Source organism: Engystomops pustulosus, chromosome 2 (assembly GCF_040894005.1).
Source record: "Engystomops pustulosus chromosome 2, aEngPut4.maternal, whole genome shotgun sequence".
NCBI lineage: Eukaryota > Metazoa > Chordata > Amphibia > Anura > Leptodactylidae > Engystomops > Engystomops pustulosus.
The window spans coordinates 148,505,686-148,526,946 of NC_092412.1; the positions used below are offsets into that span (position 1 = coordinate 148,505,686).

Consider the following 21,261-nt stretch of genomic DNA (forward strand, 5'->3'; position numbering starts at 1 on the left):
ACATGTTTATCGGTGACCTTTACAGTGTCTTAAATCCTCCCTTTTTTCCTGCAGCAATACATAGGAATGAAAATATGCTAAAGTTAGGTGATCCTTGTGAATACAAAGAGAAACCATCTGTTAGGTTGTTTTGAAGTACAGCTTGAAAGAAAAAAACAGCTTTTACTTGCTATGGCAAATGATTCCCAGCATGGCAAAGCTGCATGAAGCCAAAGGGAAAATTAGATAGGAAGCAAAGAAGAGACAAAGCCAGACCGGATTTTAGTCAGCAGTCACAGATGGACAGAGGTTAACTGAGGGAAAGTGGCTGCTTAACCATGTTTGGAATTAGAACCATTACGTCACCTTGTTTCCCCCCCCTAAGTGAGAGGGTTAATCTGACAGCCACATGACTCTGATAATTCCTAAAAGTACAATATTTCTGTGTCTAGTGTAAAGTATTATCAATTGAATTCCAATGAATCTCTAGACTTTAACCCTGAAAGCACTCCTCTGGCTATGTTTACTGAAAGGACAATATTCTTTAATTCTACTAAACACTTGAATTTGAGGGATGTTTATTTAATAATTTCTCAGTTTCAACACCAAAATATATTTATTAGGAAAACAAATCTCTGTTGTCTATCAAAAGTAATTTTAGTTAGCTAAAGTGCCTAAAGAATATATTCTGATACAGAAGGTAAACATCCTTGATGTAACCCTTCCATTGGGAATTAATAGTTTATTCATTGGGTGGGACATCTAACAACTACGATGCTTATGTAAATAACTACAGTTGGAAACGGAAGAACAAAGCTCAGTCCAACATTCGGCCATATTGCAGGGGCAGAATCATTCTCTTTAGAATGGGAAAATGTCAATTACAAAGACCAAGACACCGAACAAGTGGACAACATTCAGCACCTTGGCTAAGCACATTTCATTACTATTCCAGGTCCATAGTTTTACAGCTCATCTCACCGGAAACACATAGAAGTAAAAGTATATATGTGGGGTATTTGAGGTTATCCCTGGAAGAGCAATGAGGAGAAGGGTGGTTTTTAAGGATGTTAAATGAAGTAAGTTTGGCCGGTAAGGACAGACCCAAATAGGAACATTTTCCCAAAACCTGATAAATAAAATTCAGATCATACCTCTTCTTGTAGGGACACTCCATGTCTCTATAAAAAGTGACCGCTAGTTCACGGCCGCCATAGAGGCACATTATGAACGGGCACGCTGCATTGAGCACACCTTGTCTAAGCCGGGCGTCCGTGCAGCTACAGATAACAAATATAAAAAAATCATTTGATCGCCACCTTAATATAGGCATTCCCCAGGTTACATTCAAGATTGGTACTCTAATTTTGTTTTTAAGTTGGGTTTGTATGCTAGTTGGAAAAGGTAATTTATTTTTTTGTTCCTGTGACAATTGGATTCATGGGTACAATCATTAAAAATAAAGCTTAAAGGGGTTGTCCACTTTAGGAACATTCCAGCAAATAATTAATATTGTTTGTGTAATGAAAAACACATTTTTCAATACACTTTCTGTATCAATTCTTCACAGTTTTCTGAATCTCTGTTTTCTGTCATGCAACAGTAAGCTTCATTATTTAGTTCCTGTAGTTAAAGACCGGTCTGTGGCTCGTTATAACACAGTGTAATAAAAGCTATTTGATGCTAATAAGCCATACAACTGTTGCAAGACGGTAAGCAGAAATCTAGAAAACTGAAGAATTGATATAGAAAGTATATTGGAAAATTAAATAACTTTTCGTTATTAATTATTTGCATTAATGTGCTTAAGGTAGACAACCCCTTTAATTGCAGAGACCTTTGATATCTCTTAGGCCACTTACACACACAAGTGAATTTAATGTGTCCAACTCGCATGAAACTCGCAGCATGTACCGTGACCAACTGGATCTGGATTCAGCACATCAATTCAGTTCCGGTTGCTCAACCTTCAGACTGGATGTTCCAGCTGAGAGTTTGATGCAAGCTGGACGCATCAAACTCGCTTGCATGTAAGCAACCTTCCAGCTGATCATTGCAGTCTGGGGTGAGCTTCAGTAAATTAATAGCATCCAGAGAGAGTCATCAGAGGAGACAGTGGGCAGAGAACCGTTTGTAATTTAGAGTCATCTGTAAAAAGGGTGTCATTAAAGGGGTTTCAATTCACTAGTGATGTTTACACAATAAAGAATTTTTAACCCCTTACTTTACAATTAGTGATGGTAGGTGTAAAATTCAAGGGTGTGGGCGGGACTCTCTAAGCAGACATTTAACCATTCCTCTAGTGGCGACAATGTGGTTAGATTATCAGGGTACAGGTTTATATACACTTTCAATAGGCTTAGACACATAGAAAGAGAGAGGAGACTGATCAGAGATGACAAAAGTCCATGAGATGGATATAACACACAATGACACTCTCATCTCTGCTTATTCACCTATAACACACACAGTTCTGCTATATACCCCCCTCCCCTGGATCTTATCTATCTGTAGCTTTACTCTCCTCACGCTGTGATGTGTTGTTTACCGGCAGGAAGTCCGAGTGTGTGTGAGTTCGTTCCTAGAATGCAAGGGTAGGGGCTAGAGGCAGAGAGCAGCGTCAGACAGACGAACAAGATGCTGCCAACCCTAAACTCGGAAGATCCAGGGTAGGGTCTGGAGGCAACCAAAATTGTGTACACGCGTACACCGGGACGAAGACAGACCGTTTAGAATTATATCTGTGAAAATGCTGTATTTTTGTTAATAACTGTGAATTAGAGAATGTGTTATTTTGTTATCCTGAGTATATTTAATAAACCTGTCTTCATGGAAATACCCCTTTAAGTTGGGGACTGCCTGTAAAGCCAATAGGCAAAGCATAATAGGGTTACACAGTTGGGTCAAAACCGTTCGCTGTTACACAGGAACTAGTCTTTTTTCCTCTTGAGCTCTTTTATATTTCACCTGATACTCAAAGGTTGCAGACATATTTTAGAAGTTCCATTAGTTAATCATGAAGGAAGTCGAGAATTGTATAATTCCCACAATTTTTTCCCCCAATCTTCTGCATCTCTATAACCCTCGGATTTCTTTTTCCATATTTCAGGAACCTGCTCTTCTCCGTGGTAAGCACCCGCAACAGCTCCAGCCATAGTTGCAATTGTATCAGTGTCTCCACCTAGTAAAATGCAGAAGATGATAGTACGTTGCAAGCTGTTCATCTCTTTAGGAAGATCATCCACTGGGTCCAAGCAGCGTAGGAAAGAGTAGATTGCAGTAGGTACAGATTCCAAAGCAGCAATGCCATGACCTTGGAAACAAAGAATGAAATACATGACTTCCCATTAATATACAACATTCATTACCATCCCGAATTTGTAAGTATGCTAATTATCCCAAGAAGGTATATACTTATAGATGTCATTGTTTTATCTAGGTGTTTATCTGCAAGTTCTAACTACAACTAAAGAGAAAAAGCTCACCAAGCTCATCCACCACTTCTCTGCAGGAGACATTTCCTTTATGTAAAAATTCCTTAATCTTCTTTAGCCTGTTGCAGTAAGGAAACTCTCCCAGCTCCAGTCTAAAATAAGATTCAGAACAAAATTATAAAATAAAATAAAATATGATGGTTTTTAAAAAAAAATACAGTTCAGTAAAAAAACAATACACTTATCAGCAGTGACTGAAGGGGCTGCTGTGCAGATAGTTTTACCTGCACAGCTTCATACTTTAAAGAAAATCTACACTGATGCAGGACCTTATCTTGTTTAATCCCCAAGCGGAGTGGTTTTTCTGAAAAATAATAACATTTAGGATAATGAGGCTCTGTTGCTAATTTGCCTGGCCCAGCGCTTTTCCTCTCACATTATTTATGCACTGCTCGAAAGAATGATGTAATCACCATGTTGTGCCAGACAGGCAGAAGTAATCAATCGCTGCCCCATTCCCCTGCTGCTGTGTATGAGTGATCCAGTTCAGGTGGATTAGTCCTGTCTGGACAGTTCAGGAAGCTCCACCTGTAAAGTGCTTATGTATGGCAGCCAGCAGCACCCAGCTTTTCCAGGGCCCTGAATGTTATTGTTTTTCAGCAAAACCACGCCACTCAGGGATTACACAAGATATGATTCTGCATCAGTGTAGCTACAGCATTCTCAAGGTATGTTTGCTTCATAATGCATGAAATCAAATGGTAGATTTCCTTTAACCCATTACCGCCGCAGCCCTTTTTCACTCCCCACCTTCAAAAATCTATAATTTTTATTTTCTCATGTACAGAGCTGTTTTCTGCGTGACAAATTGCACTTCAAAATGGAGGCATTTAATATATGCCAATTCACCAAATGCAGTGAAATTGGGGAAAAACCACAAATTTCTGTGAAATTTGCTTAATAGCGCCACAAATGAGATATACACATTATTCTTTGGGTCGGTACGATTACGGGGTATTGAAATGCCTAACATGATGTGGCTTGGGACATTGTATGGGTCTTTGTGGACAGAAGGAGAACTAGGCCATAAATGCCTACATTGCCCTTAATATAGTATGAACATTCAGCATGTGATAACAATGGACTGTGCTATTACACCTGGAGGCTAAGGCCATCCTGACAAGAAGACACTGAGGATAGCTACATGTCATTGCCCCCTGGGGATTTTCCCAGATCTGTGGGCAAACAAAGAATTAAATTACTTGTCCTGCATATTTGTGTGATAAAAAAATATGCCACCCAATGATTCTACATCATCATTGAATTGGCCAACACAGTAGTGGAAGTGGTATGGGGATGGGCAATGTGTGTGAGCTATGAGTGTATGTATGTAATATTGTATACAGATCTTTAGTTAGAGCATTTTCTCCCCTACCCTCTCTCCGTCCCTTAGTTAGTTTACCCTCTATGAATATTTCCCTGTATTGTACCCTTAATAAATCCCCTATAAAGATCCATTGAATATTGTTGTTAATTTAATATTAACTGGCTCTCCAAAACCGAGCAGATTTTACACAGGGATACCAAATTTGTATAGGTTTTAGAATGTTTTCATATATTTACAAAAATTAAATTGTAAATTAAATCTTCTGGCGCTAATAATGTTTTTGTACTTTGGTGTACGAAGCTGTGGGTGGTGTGATTTTTTTGTGACTTTTGATGAAGTTTCAATGCTACCATTTTTAGGACTACAGGCAGTCCCCGGGTTACATACAAGATAGGGTCTGTAGGTTTGTTCTTAAGTTGAGTTTGTATGCAAGTCGGAACTGTATACTTTATCATTGTAATCACAGCCAGAACTTTTTTGGTCTCTGTGACAATTGGATTTTAAAAATGTTGGGTTGTCATAAGAATCAATATTAACACTAAAGCTTCATTACAGACACCTGTGATAACTGTTATAGCTGATTATTGTAGCCTAGGACTAAAGTACAATAAATTACCAATATCCAGAGGTCCGTTTGTAACTATGGGTCGTATGTAAGTCGAGTGTTCTTAAGTAGCAAAAATGTGCCATTTTTACTTTGGGCGCTATTTTCCGTTATGGGGCTAAACGCAGTGAAAAAAGCGTTATTATATTTTGATCAATTAAATTTAGATCGACATTTTCGGAAGCAGAGATACCTAATGTGTTTATCATTTTTACTGTTTATTTACATCAGTTCAAGGGAAATGGGGGATTAGAATTTTTAGGGGTTTTTTAAATAATTTTTTTTTAACCCCTTCCCGACATGTGACGTAATAGTACGTCACATGTCGGGTCCCGGTACATGGAGAGGGCTCGCCGCCATCTTTCTGAGGATCGTCGCTCCAGGTGACGTCATCGGGGAGCAGTGATCCGTCGCCATGGTAGCTTCAGGTCTCACGAAGACCCGGAGCTACTTAGGGTTAACCCATGCATTACAATGTGCTATCAAGTAGTAAAATCCCCATATACTGCCATACTGTAGTATGGCAGTATATGATCGGATCATACAGACACCCTAGGGCAGTGATGGCAAACCTTTTAGAGCCCGAGTGCCCAAACTTCAACAAAGACCCGCTTATTTATCGCAAAGTGCCAACACAGAAATGTAATTTGTGATTTATACTCCCTTCTCTGTCACAGATTTCATTTATACCAGCCCCTGAGGACACCAATAAAGCAGGAGATATTCCCAGGTAGTCCTGTCACTTTAAAATACCTCTGTGCACAGCAAGTCCTGGGCTGTCTGGGACTGCAGGAAGATACCTGGAGTCATCTCTGATGATGGCCTGGGTGCCCACAGAAAGGGCTCTGAGTGCCACCTCTGGCACTAGTGCCATAGGTTAGCCATCACTGCCCTAGGGTTAAAGTACCCTAGGGAGTCTGAAAAATAGTATAAATAAAATTTTTTAAAAAGATAAAAAAAAATATATAATAAAAAAACCTAAAAATTCAAATCACCCCCCTTTCCCTAGAACTGATATAAATAAACAGTAAAAATCATAATCATAGGTTTTGCTGCGTCCGAAAATGCCCGATCTATCAAAATATGATAACTGTTTTTCACTGCGTTTAACCCCGTAACGGAAAATTGCGCCCAAAGACGAAAATGGCACTTTTTTGCCATTTTAAAAAATATAAAACATTCTATAAAAAGTGATCAAATGGTCGTACAGTCCTAAAATGATAACATTGTAAACGTCATCAAAATCCGCAAAAAACGGCACCACCCACAGCTCCATACACCAAAGTATGAAAAAGTTATTAGCGCCAGAAGATGGCAAAATCCCCCCAAAAAATTTTGTACAGGAGGTTTTAATTTTTTTAAATGTACGATAACATTATAAAACCTATATAAATTTGGTATCCCCGTAATCGTACCGACCCAAAAAATAAAGTAGACATGTCATTTGGGGCGCACAGTGAAGTCCGTAAAATCCAAGCCCACAAGAATACGGCACAAATGCGGTTTTTTTACCAATTTCACTGCATTTGGAATTTTTTTCCCGCTTCCCAGTACACGCCATGGAATATTAAATACCACCATTTTGAAGTGTAATTTTAAAAAACAAGCTGTCACACAGCTCTGTACATGGAAAAATAAAAAAGTTACAGAAAACGAAAAAGGGCTGCGGCGGGAAGGGGTTAAACTTAACCCTGGGTTGTCTGATCGATCCTATCATATACTACCACACTACATCGGCGCCATTTTTTTGAAGCTGTTGGAAAAGCCAGCAGGTTAACCCGCTCGCGGGTGTTACCGGTAAGCCTTTGCTTAGAGAGGACTCAGCCCGTGATCCCTCTTCATGCACCCGCACCCAGCATGTGACGTGCTATTATGTCACATGTCGGTAAGGGGTTAAAGGACATCTACCACCAGGATCAAGGACTGTAAACCAAGCACACTTACATGCTGGCGTGTGCCCCCTCTGGCAGGATCCACTCTTCTTTTAGCTTCTTATGCCCTGGTTTCTACAAAAAAGCCTATTAAAATTATGCAAAGATGTTAATGGAATTAGTGTCATTTTTAAAGCCTTTTTTTCATAACAATAAGGGCATAGGAAGCAGTACGTAAGTTTGTTTGGTTTACAATTCTTCATCCTGGTGGTAGATAAGTACTGGCTGCCCCAGCTATCTCTCTAGTTCAAGTAAATGAGCTACAGTACCAGACACACTCCTGTAATCACAAGTATAACAGGTGGACAAATCAGCACCAGTAGCGGTGATGAAACTTACTCTACAGCATCACTTCGAGACTTCTCATCTGCTTCCACTTCCTGCATGTTGATCAGAAGATGCTCCAGGAAAGATTCACGGCTCAGATTCCCCTGAAGTGCAAAGTGCACAGCGAGGGCCAGAAGGATGGCCCCATTGTAGCCCAGTGAGGAGGCATGTGTCAATTCTCCACTGATTTTAGCATACTGTTTAAGAAGGAAATTTGTGTTAAAAAAGGTAATATTTTTCATAGATTGCAAGAAAGCATCCTTCCATACTGGTTGTTCAGGGAGTTTGGTCAGTGAAAAACTAACAATTGCTATCAGATTTAAATAAGTTAACGGTCAGAGTTTGTTCAGTGTGCCAGATTTTTGTTTGTTTGTTCAGTTGTTACAGAATTTTCATGCACCTTAAAGAAAACTGATGAATGTATGTTTTCTATAAAACTGGATCAAGGAAAATTGCATTCACATGTATCGCAAAGTGCAGTGCGTTTTTGATAAACTTTGGTCCAAGACCTTGTGTAAAAGACTGCACAGGGCTTTGCATCCCATTTTACCCTTTTTATTCTGCTTTTGCACATTGTGGTGTTTTGCTAGCATAAATCTACCAGGCTAGGTCCATTCACATTCTAGAAGAAACTATGAACACAATTTTATAGCTTACACAATATGATGTAACTCATACAGGGGAGAATATTTGGAGAATTGCTGTCAGCTCTGAACAATCCACAGTCATCCCTACTGTGTCGCGGCCCTTACTGTCATCCTTTAATCACTGGAATTATACTTTGCTCTTATGAAGTGCAATGTATTAGGTCTAACAATACAAATTATAAGACCCTGCCTATGGTAGACTTGAGGTTTTTTTTAAAGCCTTGGGTTGCCATAGGATCTATAGGCACAATGCAAATACATTGCAGAATAACTAGTGCAGGAGCCAGCTCTCAATATACAGCAAAGCTTCATCTCCTGATGTATTTTTCCAAAGAAAATAAATATATATACATACATACATACATGCACACACCATACAAAAAACACAAAAAGGACAACAATTTAAAACTAAACATGTGGGAAAACTCATTAATAAACCGGTAGTAACCTTTATAATATCCTGAATATTGGGAAATGCCAGTGGAATTCCAACTACTCTCATGGCTGCTCCATTACCATAGGAACCTTTCCCATTGAACTGCTCCTTAGCTGGAGTGAACACACTTCGGTACTCCCCACTTTTAAGCTTTTCAAAGACATGAACTACACCCATGCCATATCCGCGGTCAGGATCACTGAAATATTCGGTGGTGAATCTGATAAAAGAGAAAAAAATGCAAAAATAGCATTAGTTTAAAGAAGCTTTTTTAAAGAAAACAATATGGGGCTGTAAGGTGTCTGTAATGAAGCTATATTGATAATCATTGGTCCCATTACAGAAAAAAAAATTTGAAACCCCAATTGTCACTGGGGCAAATTTTTTCTGGATCTACAATTATAAAATATACAGTTTCGACTTGCATACAAATTCAACTTAAGAACAAACCTGTGGAACCTATCTTGTACGTAACCTGGGGACTGCCTGTATATATAAGAAAAAGGTGCAACTTTTTAATTTTGTAACTTTCCTTGCAACTGGGATTTTTTTCAGCTTCCCACTTTAGGCTACATGCACACTGCCGTTGTCGTCGCACCATAGCACGGCGGGCACACGGCAGCGCGCAGGGAGAGGAAGGAGGAGGCGAGCGCAGCTTACCCCCGCCCCTCTCCATAGGAACATATGGGGCACGGCGCCATAACACGGGAAAAGATAGGGCATGTGCGGTGCCGTGAGCCCATAGAAGTGTATGGGGGACGTATATTGGCCGTATATACGTCGGCCGTATATACGTCAACCGTATTATGCCCCCCATACATGTGTGTGAATGTAGCCTTACACTGCACCGAATATAAATTGTGCCACTAGGGAGTACAACTTGTCCCGCTGAAAAGAAGCCCTCATATGGCTCTGTAACCATAAAAATTAAAAGTAATGTCTATTGAAATGCATGGAGTAAAGAACAATAGGAACACAAAATATTTTGACCAATATCATGTAAATTCAACCCCAGAATAAAACCACCACCCAATAAATTACATTGTGCCATCATTACATCATGTCATCATTGTTTGAAAAATCAAGTACCCCCTTGTGTTACCACAGGAATTAAGGGGGGAGCAAATGTTGCTACCAAATTGTTGGTCTGGAGCATACAGGAAAGCGCCAAGAAGTAAAAAGATGCAGGGCTCTGTGGAAGATCCTGAAATAGTCCTTCATTCACAACCCAGGTTTTGAAGGGATACCATTCTTTGTGCACACACCGCATCATTTTTGGGGTTTCTGCTTTTTTTTTTTTTTTTTTTTGTTGGTGGCACCACAGACGGAAAGTGCTGCCCTGGCACTATCCGGGGAACATTTACTTAAGAAGCAGAGCTTTCCCTGTCACCTTCTCCCAGAAGTGTTATTACATTCTCCTGGTACTCTAAATATGTTCTCTGGTGTCCGGCCTGACTGGAAAGGACAAAGGCGTTGCAAATTGCCATTTGTACAAGGTATATTGCTAGTTTTTGTACCAAAATCTGGTTTTCCTAGTGGCACTCTGGATGGGAGTGGAAGTTCCCCACAGGGTGACAGAGGTACAGCTGATTTTGGAAGCGGTTTATGATTTTTTTTGCACTGTCCCATGGGCCATAGTATTTTTTTCACAGGACAATTGAACAGGGGTAGACATGAGTAGCAGTTGTCAGTGAATGAGTGGTACACTGCTTAAGCAGTGGGAATATATGGTCCTACTTAATATTTCCACTTGTGCTTATGTTTGGTGGACATTCTGGGGGCTGTATTGTCCTATCATCGCTCTCATACACAAGGAATGAATAAGTGTGCCCTGTCACTGCCTAACACAACTATAATTTTATGCAATATCTGGCTCTATTATTTGGCATATACTGATAAATTTTAAAGGACATCTACCACCAGGATTAAGAATTATAAACCAAGCCACCGACATACTGGTGTGTGCCCTTTGTGGAAGTATCTGCACTTCTTTAAGCTTCCTATGCTCTTGTTTTTAAGAAAAAAAGTCTTTAAAAATTATGCAAATTATAAAAATTATGCATACGTATTAATGGAACCTGGAACCCTTCCGGCTCATTTGCATAATTTTAAAAGCCCTTTTCTCTTAAAAACAAGGGCATAGGAAGCTAAAAAAAAAAAAAAGACAGATCCAGCATGTAGGTGTGCCTCGTTTACAATCATTCATCCTGGTGGTAGATGTCTTTTAATTCTCCCTTTGAGGCTCAGTAGTGACTTATTTAAAAAATAAGTAGTGGTTTATTTAAACCCTGGAACCCTTCCGGCTCATTTGCATAATTTTAAAAGCCCTTTTCTCTTAAAAACAAGGGCATAGGAAGCTAAAAAAAAAAAAAAGACAGATCCAGCATGTAGGTGTGCCTCGTTTACAATCATTCATCCTGGTGGTAGATGTCTTTTAATTCTCCCTTTGAGGCTCAGTAGTGACTTATTTAAAAAATAAGTAGTGGTTTATTTAAAAAAAAAGAAGGTCATAGTTTGGGTGCATAAGGAACTATCCGAAAATGAAGATATTTTTGTGTGGCTTTGAACCGGGTTCAAATATTGTGTACAGTGGGCACTTGTAAAGAATATCCGTGGACCAATAGGACCTTATTGATGGCTTTTTTTGTAAAATCGGTATTAAAAACAAAGCCCCAGTAGTTTAGCGTTTCCCAACCGTTGGTAGGGTTCCGCCTATTTGGTTTGGAATAAATAGTGGGATTTGAACATATGAACTCTCCGGCACAGATGTTGCTTTGCTCTACCATTAATTGGACCAAATTGTTCATAAGAAATCATTTAAAAAAAAAAATCACCAGGATGTACAGGTGCGTGTAGTGGTTAATGACTGTACTACCACTGTAGCAGTCATAGAAGCTGCTAGTTTGGAAAGAGAGTCTGGGAGGTTTAGCAGATTAACAAAAGTGATGTTTTGTGATGTCAATTTAAATAGGTCAATATTAAAGGTCATGAGCTTCCAATTTTCATAAGGCTGATTCAATGACATGTGTTGTGTGATAAAACTCTGAAGCAAGTTATCAAATTGAAGTAAAGAATAGCTTCATTTAGAAGTAAGAAGATAAAATATTATTTGTCCTAGTATGTTTAAACCAAGAAAGAAGATTATTTAAAGGACGTCTACCATCAGACTGACTGATGGTAGACTAGCCCTGCTCAAATGCTCTTTCTTCTGATAGGAACATCTTTTATAACGATCCAGAACTAGGGGCTTTTGCCAAAAAAGAGCATATCAGTCAAAGGCACCACGGGGCACCATCACCAACTCTCTGAAATCTCAACAGGTGGGACTGGATGAGTGAGGGGGAATTAATAAATTATAAGATGATACTCCAAGGTGCTCAGGTGACGTAAGCCGGTGACGCAAGACTGATTCGCATAATTTTGAACACATGCAAAATCATGCCATTCTGGATTATAATAAAAGATGTTCCTATCAAAAAAAAATCCTAAGAAGCATGTGAGTAGGATTAGTCTACCATCAGTAATTTAGATGTCCTTTTGTCACTTCCACCAACTTTTGTAATTGGTATTGCTCCACAGGCACTTTGGAATGTTTTCTCTAGCCCACATCATTTCCTGAGTCAACATATCCAGATGTCTATTGTCAGATGGCCAGTGCCAGGCTCTTTACTCCAGCCTCATGTGACATTAGAGATCCTGTTTAGTGGAGTATTAATACCCAATGGTAGCCATCCAAAAATGATGACACTGATTATTTTAGAAAAATAAGGTCTAGAAAGAACATTCCAGTCATGGCAGAATCAATGCAGTGGCATCTATTGAAGGGAGAAAAGAAATGGAGTTGATGGAGGTGGTGATAGTATGGTCTTAAAAAGATATCTAACCTGGCCTTCTTTGGCGATGTATAGCTAAATTGAAAGTAAGGTCTAGGTGGCCTGCATATTTCAAGTATTTTACGAATAGTAATTCTAACATATTGTGGCTTATTTATTAAGGATACCGCGGCTGCTTTTTCGTCAGGTCTTCCGACTTTCAGGGATTGCGCCACCAGGACAGGCATTTAGAAGGTGATTGTGTCGCAAGCGATCAGATTTTGGCGCATTGGTGCCGGTTTTCATGCGACAGAAATCGGGGGTGGGCCGTCGGAGGATCTGACGGATTCGGACTGAGCGCGGGATTTAATATTTAAATTGTGTCGCAAGACATACACTTACATGCACCTGGAAGAAGAAGGTGAACTCCGGCTGACCTGAGCGGGGAAGTGGCACATGCAGGAAACCTGCGGTGCACATTCTTAGTGTATTGCGCCAGAGTCCATGATCGTCAGACAGCGGGGACCGCGACAGGACCAGGTAAGTAAATGTGCCCCATTGTATAAGTTATTTGGAAAAAAAAAAATACTTTTCATAAATCGTATCCAAGTGTCCTATTGTCCTATTTCCTAAAATCTTTTTTTTCCGCCCCAAGACGACCCAATTAAAGACCCCCTCTACTTGCAAATACTGGATCACTTTCCTGTCTTTGTATATCTTTGGTGATAACAAGATATTCCATGTCCAGTGTTGTCACTATAAAGGAATAGTAGATTTACCTCTCAGCAAGATCCTTCTCATCAAATGTAGGTTTCTCCAGCAGAGATCTCACCACAGATCTGGCCATGGCTGTGTCATCCGTGTACATCAGCCCCTCTAAGAAGAAAAAACACAGGGAATTATGAGTTTTTCTTGTTATCACCAACAAAGGTTTTATGTAAATAATTAAATCCTGTACCTGACCAAGTGTAATATTCATTGCAGCATCAAACTAGATGAGATTTTAAATTTCATCCACACATTTGTGTAGTTTTTCTAATATTGTGTAATAAAGTGAATTAGTAAATTAATTTGATGCCTTGTTAACCCTTTCACGATACCTTTTATGGAGTTACCACCTACAAGGGGTAGAAGCAGAGACCCAATGGCTTTGCATATCTAGGTGGTAGTAGCACCACTGAGTTCCCCTGATGATTGCGTCTAATGGTGCATGAAACGCATAGAGAATTGCCACATCAGCTACTTTGTAGCATTAGGAACTTTCAGATGTCACTTGGGACAGTATTGGGACTGTCCTTGTATTGGAGGTTAGGAGACCAGATAAGCTCAGGGTATGAATTGTCCCTTTATACTGGACCTTGAACCTCGGATTAAGTGACCTCGGATGTAGGGTTTCACTGATACCAGAATTGTGAGTGCGATACAATACCCAGAAAAGTATTGTGAAGCATGATTACGATTTGATACTTTCAAGAAAAAAAAAGATATCTGAATTTTTAGGGTGCGATTACATGGGATGTTTACATTGCGTTTAGAAATGCAATAAAAATGTCTGGGGGCGGGTCTCAGTCTGATCACATATGCATTTCCTTTGAAACATGTGATCGGTAACGGTGGACCAGTGATTTGCCAAAAGCTATAGTGCTTTATGACAGCGTGGTACATGTATTGTAAAGGTTGTCCAAGTAATGTTCGTAATGTCAGTATTTTTATTTACATTTTTATGGGGGACAGGTATCATTCCTATTGCGTTCTTTTTCTTGTGCGACTCTTCACAGTTTGCTACTTTTTAGGCGCAGAATCGAGCAGCATAAAAAGTTTGCTGCCTCAAGTATTTAATTCAGTGTGCTGTAATTATCTTTGTAGCCTAAATTTTTGTTAGACTTGTGTGACATTTGGGCTTTGAAATTGTTACATTCTTGCGCCTAATAAGTCGCAAAACAGTGCATGCTAGACCCAGACTTACTTTTGCAGCTACTATTTGGAATTAAAAAGTCGCACACCTAAACAAAAAGCCACAAAAGTGAGGTTTAACAGGCAACTCATCTCATGTATCACACAGGGAAAAAATGTAAGATACATTGCAATTAATACATAGGCCAACTTCAGGAAACTTGAAAAAGTGGCAGCTTAAAAAACTATGATACATGTGCAAAATGACCAAAAAAAGTGGCATTTTGGACGCTATTTTATGTTACGTTAGTCGATAGGGCAGAACAGGGTTCTTACCCTGACTAATGGAAACCATAATTACAGACAACCCCTAGTTACAAACAGACCTCTCTGCCCACTGCGACCTCTGGGGAAGCTCTCTGGATGCTTTACTTTAGTCACAGGCTGCAATGTTCCCATGCTCCTTGATCCCATGACAGCACAAAATTTTGAAAATCCAATTGTCACAAGGACCAAAAATTTTTTTGTCTGGAGCTAAAATGATACCTGTTGCGACATACAAATTCAGTTAGGTTCTTTGGCTTGTTATCTTGTAAGTAACCTGGGGACTGCCTGTACATCAGTATTACAGTATATTACAATGAATAAGTGATCCTTGTTTATGTCCCACATTGGGACAAAATAAAACAGTAAAAAAAAAGTTTTAAAAAAAACTCCTAAAGCAAAAATCAAATAAGACATAAAAAAGTAAAAATCACCACAAAAACACTACATATTGGGTATCACCGCGTCCGTAACGACCTGTATAATAAATTAAAAATTGTTACTGGACCCGTACAATGAACGCTACAAAAAGAAATCGCAAAAATTTGGATATTTTAACATCCAACCTCACAAAAAGAGAATCATTTACATGTAACATTTACCCCAACAATATACGAACAAACAAAAAAAAAAATGTTATACCTCTTAGAACAGTGATTTTCAACCTTTTTTGAGCCGCGGCACACTTTTTATACTTAGAAAATCCTGGGGCACACCACCAACCAAAATAGCACAAAATGACACTAAAACAGTCATAAAAGGCCTCCCTTTACTAGTTAAGAGCCCCTAGCGGCCTCCCTTTACTAGTTAAGAGCCCCTAGCGGCCTCCCTTTACTAGTTAAGAGCCCCTAGCGGCCTCCCTTTACTAGTTAAGAGCCCCTAGCGGCCTCCCTTTACTAGTTAAGAGCCCCTAGCGGCCTCCCTTTACTAGTTAAAAGGCCCTAGAGGCCCCCCTTTACTAATTAAAAGGCCCTAGAGGCCCCCCTTTACTAATTAAAAGGTCCTAGCGGCCCCCCTTTACTAATTAAAAGGCCTTAGAGGCCTCCCTTTACTAATTAAAAGCCCCAGCCTCCCTTTATTAATAATAAAAAAAAGACCCTAGCTGCCTTCCCTATACAAATAATAACCTTATATACTTACCCTTGATGTCTTCTTCCGCATACCTTCACTCCTAATGGCGATCCGCCCACCTTCTGTAGCTCCTGCACCGCGCGCCTCTGGTCACGTGACTTACGCGACCTGACGTCAGGTCGCGTCAGTCACGTGACATGGGCTGCACGGTGCAGGAGCTACAGAAGATGGGCGGATCGCCGACGCGGGGCTTGTAGGTAACACGGGGGCACGGCGGCAGCACTACACCGGGGCACCATAGTTCGGGGAACTTTCCTCGCGGCACACAGGTTGAAAATCACCAGGGGCGGACTGGGAATTTAAAGTGGCCCTGGAAAAAAATGTAAAAGTGGCCCCATTCTGTGGGCGGGGTCAAAACAAGTAGGCGTGACCTGGTGATGTGGGTGGAGTTACTAAACAGCGCAGAGAAAGACACTCATACTACCTCCCTTATACAAGAATAACGCTTCTTTTATAAGAGCACACAACTAATACTGCCCTTAAGTAAAATATATTGTAATACTACATTTTATGTACAAGAATATAACTACTATAATACTGCTCCCTATGTACAGGAATATAACTACTATAATACTGCCCCCTATGTACAAGAATATAACTACTATAATACTGCCCCCTATGTACAGGAATATAACTACTATAATGACAGAAGGAGAAACAAAAAGGTTGTGGACTCCAGCAATGAGTAACAAGGAGATGGTCTTAGTAGTAAAAATTGTAAAAATTTCTTCTTTTATTTAAATCTTCATTAAAAAATCTTTGCAATAGGCAAGAAAAACATGCATGGGTAGCACACCACGACATGACACAAAACACATGGTGCTTGCGGTAACGCGTTTCGGACCTTAGGCTGTATGGTCCTTACTCATACCTAGGTATGAGTAAGGACCATACAGCCTAAGGTCCGAAACGCGTTACCGCAAGCACCATGTGTTTTGTGTCATGTCGTGGTGTGCTACCCATGCATGTTTTTCTTGCCTATTGCAAAGATTTTTTAATGAAGATTTAAATAAAAGAAGAAATTTTTACAATTTTTACTACTAAGACCATCTCCTTGTTACTCATTGCTGGAGTCCACAACCTTTTTGTTTCTCCTTCTGTCATTTGCCTTACTGGCGGATCCTATACCGGATAGGACCCAGGACTCCGTGCAAAAGCCGTTTCCAGGCCACACAAGGATTTCATCTGGGTGAGCTGTTTTTCTCTTTCTCTTTTTTGTACATAACTACTATAATACTGCCCCCTATGTACAAGGATATAACTACTATAATACTGCCCCCTATGTACAAGAATATAACTACTATAATACTGCCCCCTATGTACAGGAATATAACTACTATAATACTGCTCCCTATGTACAAGACTATAACTACTATAATACTGCCCCCTATGTACAAGGATATAACTACTATAATACTGCCCCCTATGTACAAGGATATAACTACTATAATACTGCCCCCTATGTACAAGAATATAACTACTATAATACTGCCCCCTATGTACAAGAATATAACTACTATAATACTGCCCCTATGTACAGGAATATAACTACTATAATACTGCCCCCTATGTACAGGAATATAACTACTATAATACCGCCCCCTATGTACAAGAATATAACTACTATAATACTAACCCTAGCCAGCCAGCCCTCCCAGTATATAGCCAGCCCCCCCAGTATATAGCCATCCAGTCCCCCGAGTATACAGCCAGACAGTCAGTCCGCCAGTGTACAGCCAAACAGCCTTCCCCAGTACATAGCCAGCCAGCAACCCCCAGTATATAGCCAGCTAGCCCCCCAGTATATAGCCAGCCCCCCCAGTATGTAGCCATCCAGTCCCCCCAGTATGTAGCCATCCAGTCCCCCCAGTATACAGCCAGAGTCAGTCCGCCAGTGTACAGCCAAACAGCCTTCCCCAGTAAATAGCCAGCCAGCAACCCCCCAGTATATAGCCAGCTAGCCCCCCAGTATATAGCCTGCCAGCCCCCCCAGTATATAAGTAAATACCTTATCTTCATATTGCTGAGATTAGGGGCTCGGCATATAGCCCTCCACATTTGGAATGTAGAACTACTCCACCATAGCGAATATACTACACCCCCCCCCCAGTATATAGCCAGCCAGCCCCCCCTTTACACAGTCAGCCAGTCACCCCTGTATACTGCAGCCCCCTCTGGTATTCAGCAGCCCCCACTTGTATACAACAGCCCCCTATGGTATACAGAAGCCCCCCTGTATACATACCTCCCAACATTTGTGAAAAGGAAAGAGGGACAAAATGGCGATCCCCCTAAGCCACACCCCCAATCACTCCCTGGCCACGCCCCAAATTTTAGCCATATTAAAATAATAAAAATCATCTCAATAAAAAAAAAAAAAATTATCCTCATTGGGATTTGAACCCAGAAACTGCAGTGTCCATGTACAATAATAACACAGTGCCCCAACCCACTGAGCTATAACCTCAGTGATTAACAAGGTGGAGAATTTTGGAAACTAAGAACTATGACTATATACTGCCTTGGTATATAGGGAGGGATCTTCTCAGATTATTGTAATTATTGCGACTATTATTATTATGGAGATTATTATTATTATTATTGAGATGATTATTATTATTTTTACCATTATTAATAATCATCTCCATAATAATAAAAAGAATAAAATTTATAATAATAATAATAATAATAGTCTCAATAATTACAATAATAATCTCTGAGAAGATCCCTCTCTATATATCAGTGCATTAGTCTGTATCACAGTGTAAATGGCAGATAACACTTCTTAGTTACCAGAAATCCTCAGCTCTGTATCACTGGGCTTATAGCTCAGTTAGTTAAGCTCCTGTCTATGGTGCACAGGGTCCCAGGTTCGAATCTCAGCCTGGCCAAATCTTTATGTAATTTAATTACAATTCTCTGAAAAGCATTCCCTCCCGATGTCTGTAGAAGCCATTCTGTACTGTGAGTTCAGACTTTCAAAGTATTTACTATGCAGACACAGCGCGGGACCTGGGGGGAGAATCCGTGACAATCTCATATCTGCCCGTGACGCGGGGCAGAGGTACGAAAAACAGGAAAGTCCCGTCAAAATCGGGACGGTTGGGAGCTATGTGTATATAGCATGCAACAGCCCCCCTGTATACAGCAACACCCCACCACAGTACATGCAAATAAAAAACATGAAACTTACCTTTCCGGCGCTTTCCCCGCTGCTCCAATACATGATCCAGTCCGGCCGTGGTGACAGATCCGTACGCGCCGGCGTCGCAGGCTATGACTTCATAGCCTGCGACGCCGGCCCGTACGGAGCTGTCACCGCGGCCGGACTGGATCATGTATTGGAGCAGCGGGGAAAGCGCCGGAAAGGTAAGTTTCATGTTTTTTATTTTTACATCGGCCCCACCAGTCCCAAACCGGCCCCGGACCGGCCCCAAGTGAATCGGCCGCCCCTGAAAATCACTGTCTTAGAACATGGTGATACAAAAATAATTTCTCACCAAATGAGTCAACCATAAAAAAAGTTTTATAAATGGGGCATCGCCATAATCGTGATGACACAGAGAATAAACAGAACATATTTTTATGGTATGGTGAATGGCCACCAAAAAAAAGCTGAATGAATGATTTTCTCACCCCTCCACCAAGAAAGAGTAAATAAAATTGTCTACTAAAGTTCACCTTCCGTTTTCAGTGTGCATTAGTGTAGTGTTCTGGCTGACCCCTCTGACATCCAGCTACCACTTCCTGGTGACCCTATAGGCTCCTACCTTGTTCCTTGCCATTATCCTTCTCCAGGCCTCGCAAAAAACTCAGCACAGAACGTACATGAACTGACCCCCTGGTCTCAAACACGGCCCCCATACAGTCCCCGAGCAGCGCCCCCAGGAGGGCACCTCGGAACCGGGACAGCAGCATACGGAGGTACTGGGCCGTAGCCGCACATTACAGCAGTGACGTCACACAGCACCAGCAGTCATATCCAATCACAGCGGCCTGAGCCCCAGACATGGTGGTGAATGTACACAGTGCACAGGAGGCGCTCACCGTCTCGTCTGCTCTCCAGGTCGCGCAGGAATGTGAGCACCCACTCCAGAGATACATTCTCATGGCCCTCAAATAGAGACCCCAAACAGTCCCCGATCAGGGCACCGAGCAGCGAACCCCGGAACCGGCAGCGCTCCACGGCTGCCATCGCTGTGTGTGTGGAGGGGCGGGAGACACGCATCAGTGTGCGACAGGAAATGCCCTGTTCCCACACACCAATCATAGGGCACACGACACCCTGTGTGCGGACCAGGAGCGTGCAAGTATCTTACATAGCGGGGATGCCCACAGTGTCAGGAGATGAAGGGGCCCCAGCCCTGTACACCCTGGTAGCTACACTATCCGTGGACGAGGTTTGGTTCCCCCATCATATCTACATTGGGTTGCTGTAGTATTCATACATCCTGAACTTTTCCTCATTTTCAAACGTGACAGGCTCTAATTAAGGCCCCCTTCACACTGCCACTGTGCGGTTTACTGCCGGATGTACGTCCCCATAGACGGCTATGGCGCCCGGCGGTGGTACAGTGCCCACACGTGTGGCACCATACTGTACCAAGATAGATCATGCTCTATCCTTCCCTGTACTAGTGATTGGCGTTCGTGAACGAGTTGGAACAAATTTTCTGTATCATCCACAAGAATCGTCTCCCTTCAGTAAACCAATAGCGCACTTAGCCCCTAATCGCCTCACCATGTACCCTTTAACCCGATAAAATTGGGTTAAAGTGGAGTGACTGGCTTGACTGAGGCCCCCTATTATGTATTTAATAGGGAGCTGTTCAGGAGCCAGAAGAGCCGGCTCACTAAGAAGAGTCGGACATCCCATCACCACCCTTTACATACGGCTATACTTCACTATGGAGAAGGGAGGGCTCCTCCTTTCCAGCGCGCAGACGTGTGCCGCACGGGCGAGAATAAGGCAGTGTGCAAGTGACCTATGGGTGCGTTCACATGTTCAGTTATTCAGATTCAGTTTTGAGGCTTCGTTCGCATGTTGCGTTTTGCTTGCACTTAATGCATCCGTTTTCAAACAGCTGAAGAGGAGATTTGCCTAATTACATTGTTGTCAACATTGTGTTTACAAAACGCATATATTAACACAGCGTTAACACATATGTAAATATTTGGGTAACATGTTTGTTAACATATGCATTGACATTGTGTTAATGCTTGCATTTTGTAAACCTGATGTTGACAACAATGTAGTTAGGCAAATCTCCTGTTCAGCTGTTTGAAAACGCAACAAAACACAATGGGGCACATTTACTAACGGTCCGAATCACGTTTTTCCGCCGGGTTTCCCGAA

At 41.2% G+C, this 21,261-nt stretch overlaps 1 protein-coding gene across 2 annotated transcripts; it reads right to left on the reverse strand.

Moving 5' to 3' along the window:
- Positions 1 to 540: 540 nt before the first annotated feature.
- On the reverse strand, positions 541 to 20,176 carry ADPRS (ADP-ribosylserine hydrolase). Of its 2 annotated transcripts, none has more exons than XM_072136825.1 (6): positions 19,953 to 20,176; positions 13,337 to 13,433; positions 8,758 to 8,965; positions 7,675 to 7,859; positions 3,465 to 3,565; positions 541 to 3,292 (listed from the first exon to the last, which is right to left on the reverse strand). In XM_072136825.1, the coding sequence occupies exons 1-6, from the start codon at positions 20,173 to 20,175 to the stop codon at positions 2,994 to 2,996; spliced, it is 1,113 nt and encodes a 370-aa protein (XP_071992926.1). In that variant the 5' UTR covers position 20,176; the 3' UTR covers positions 541 to 2,993. The 2 variants fall into 2 exon arrangements, with proteins under 2 accessions (XP_071992926.1, XP_071992927.1); XM_072136826.1 differs by lacking the exon at positions 19,953 to 20,176 and adding an exon at positions 19,676 to 19,876.
- Between the last annotated feature and the right edge of the window lie 1,085 nt (positions 20,177 to 21,261).

Coding starts and splice junctions, on each gene's coding strand:
- ADPRS (XM_072136825.1), bottom strand. CDS start 20,175: ATGATTGGTGTGTGGGAACAGGGCATTTCCTGTCGCACACTGATGCGT. Junction 13,434..19,952: donor CCTGGAGAGCAGACGAGACG/GTGAGCGCCTCC, acceptor TTTTCTTCTTAG/AGGGGCTGATGTACACGGAT. Junction 3,566..7,674: donor TCTCGAAGTGATGCTGTAGA/GTAAGTTTCATC, acceptor ATCTTATTTTAG/ACTGGAGCTGGGAGAGTTTC.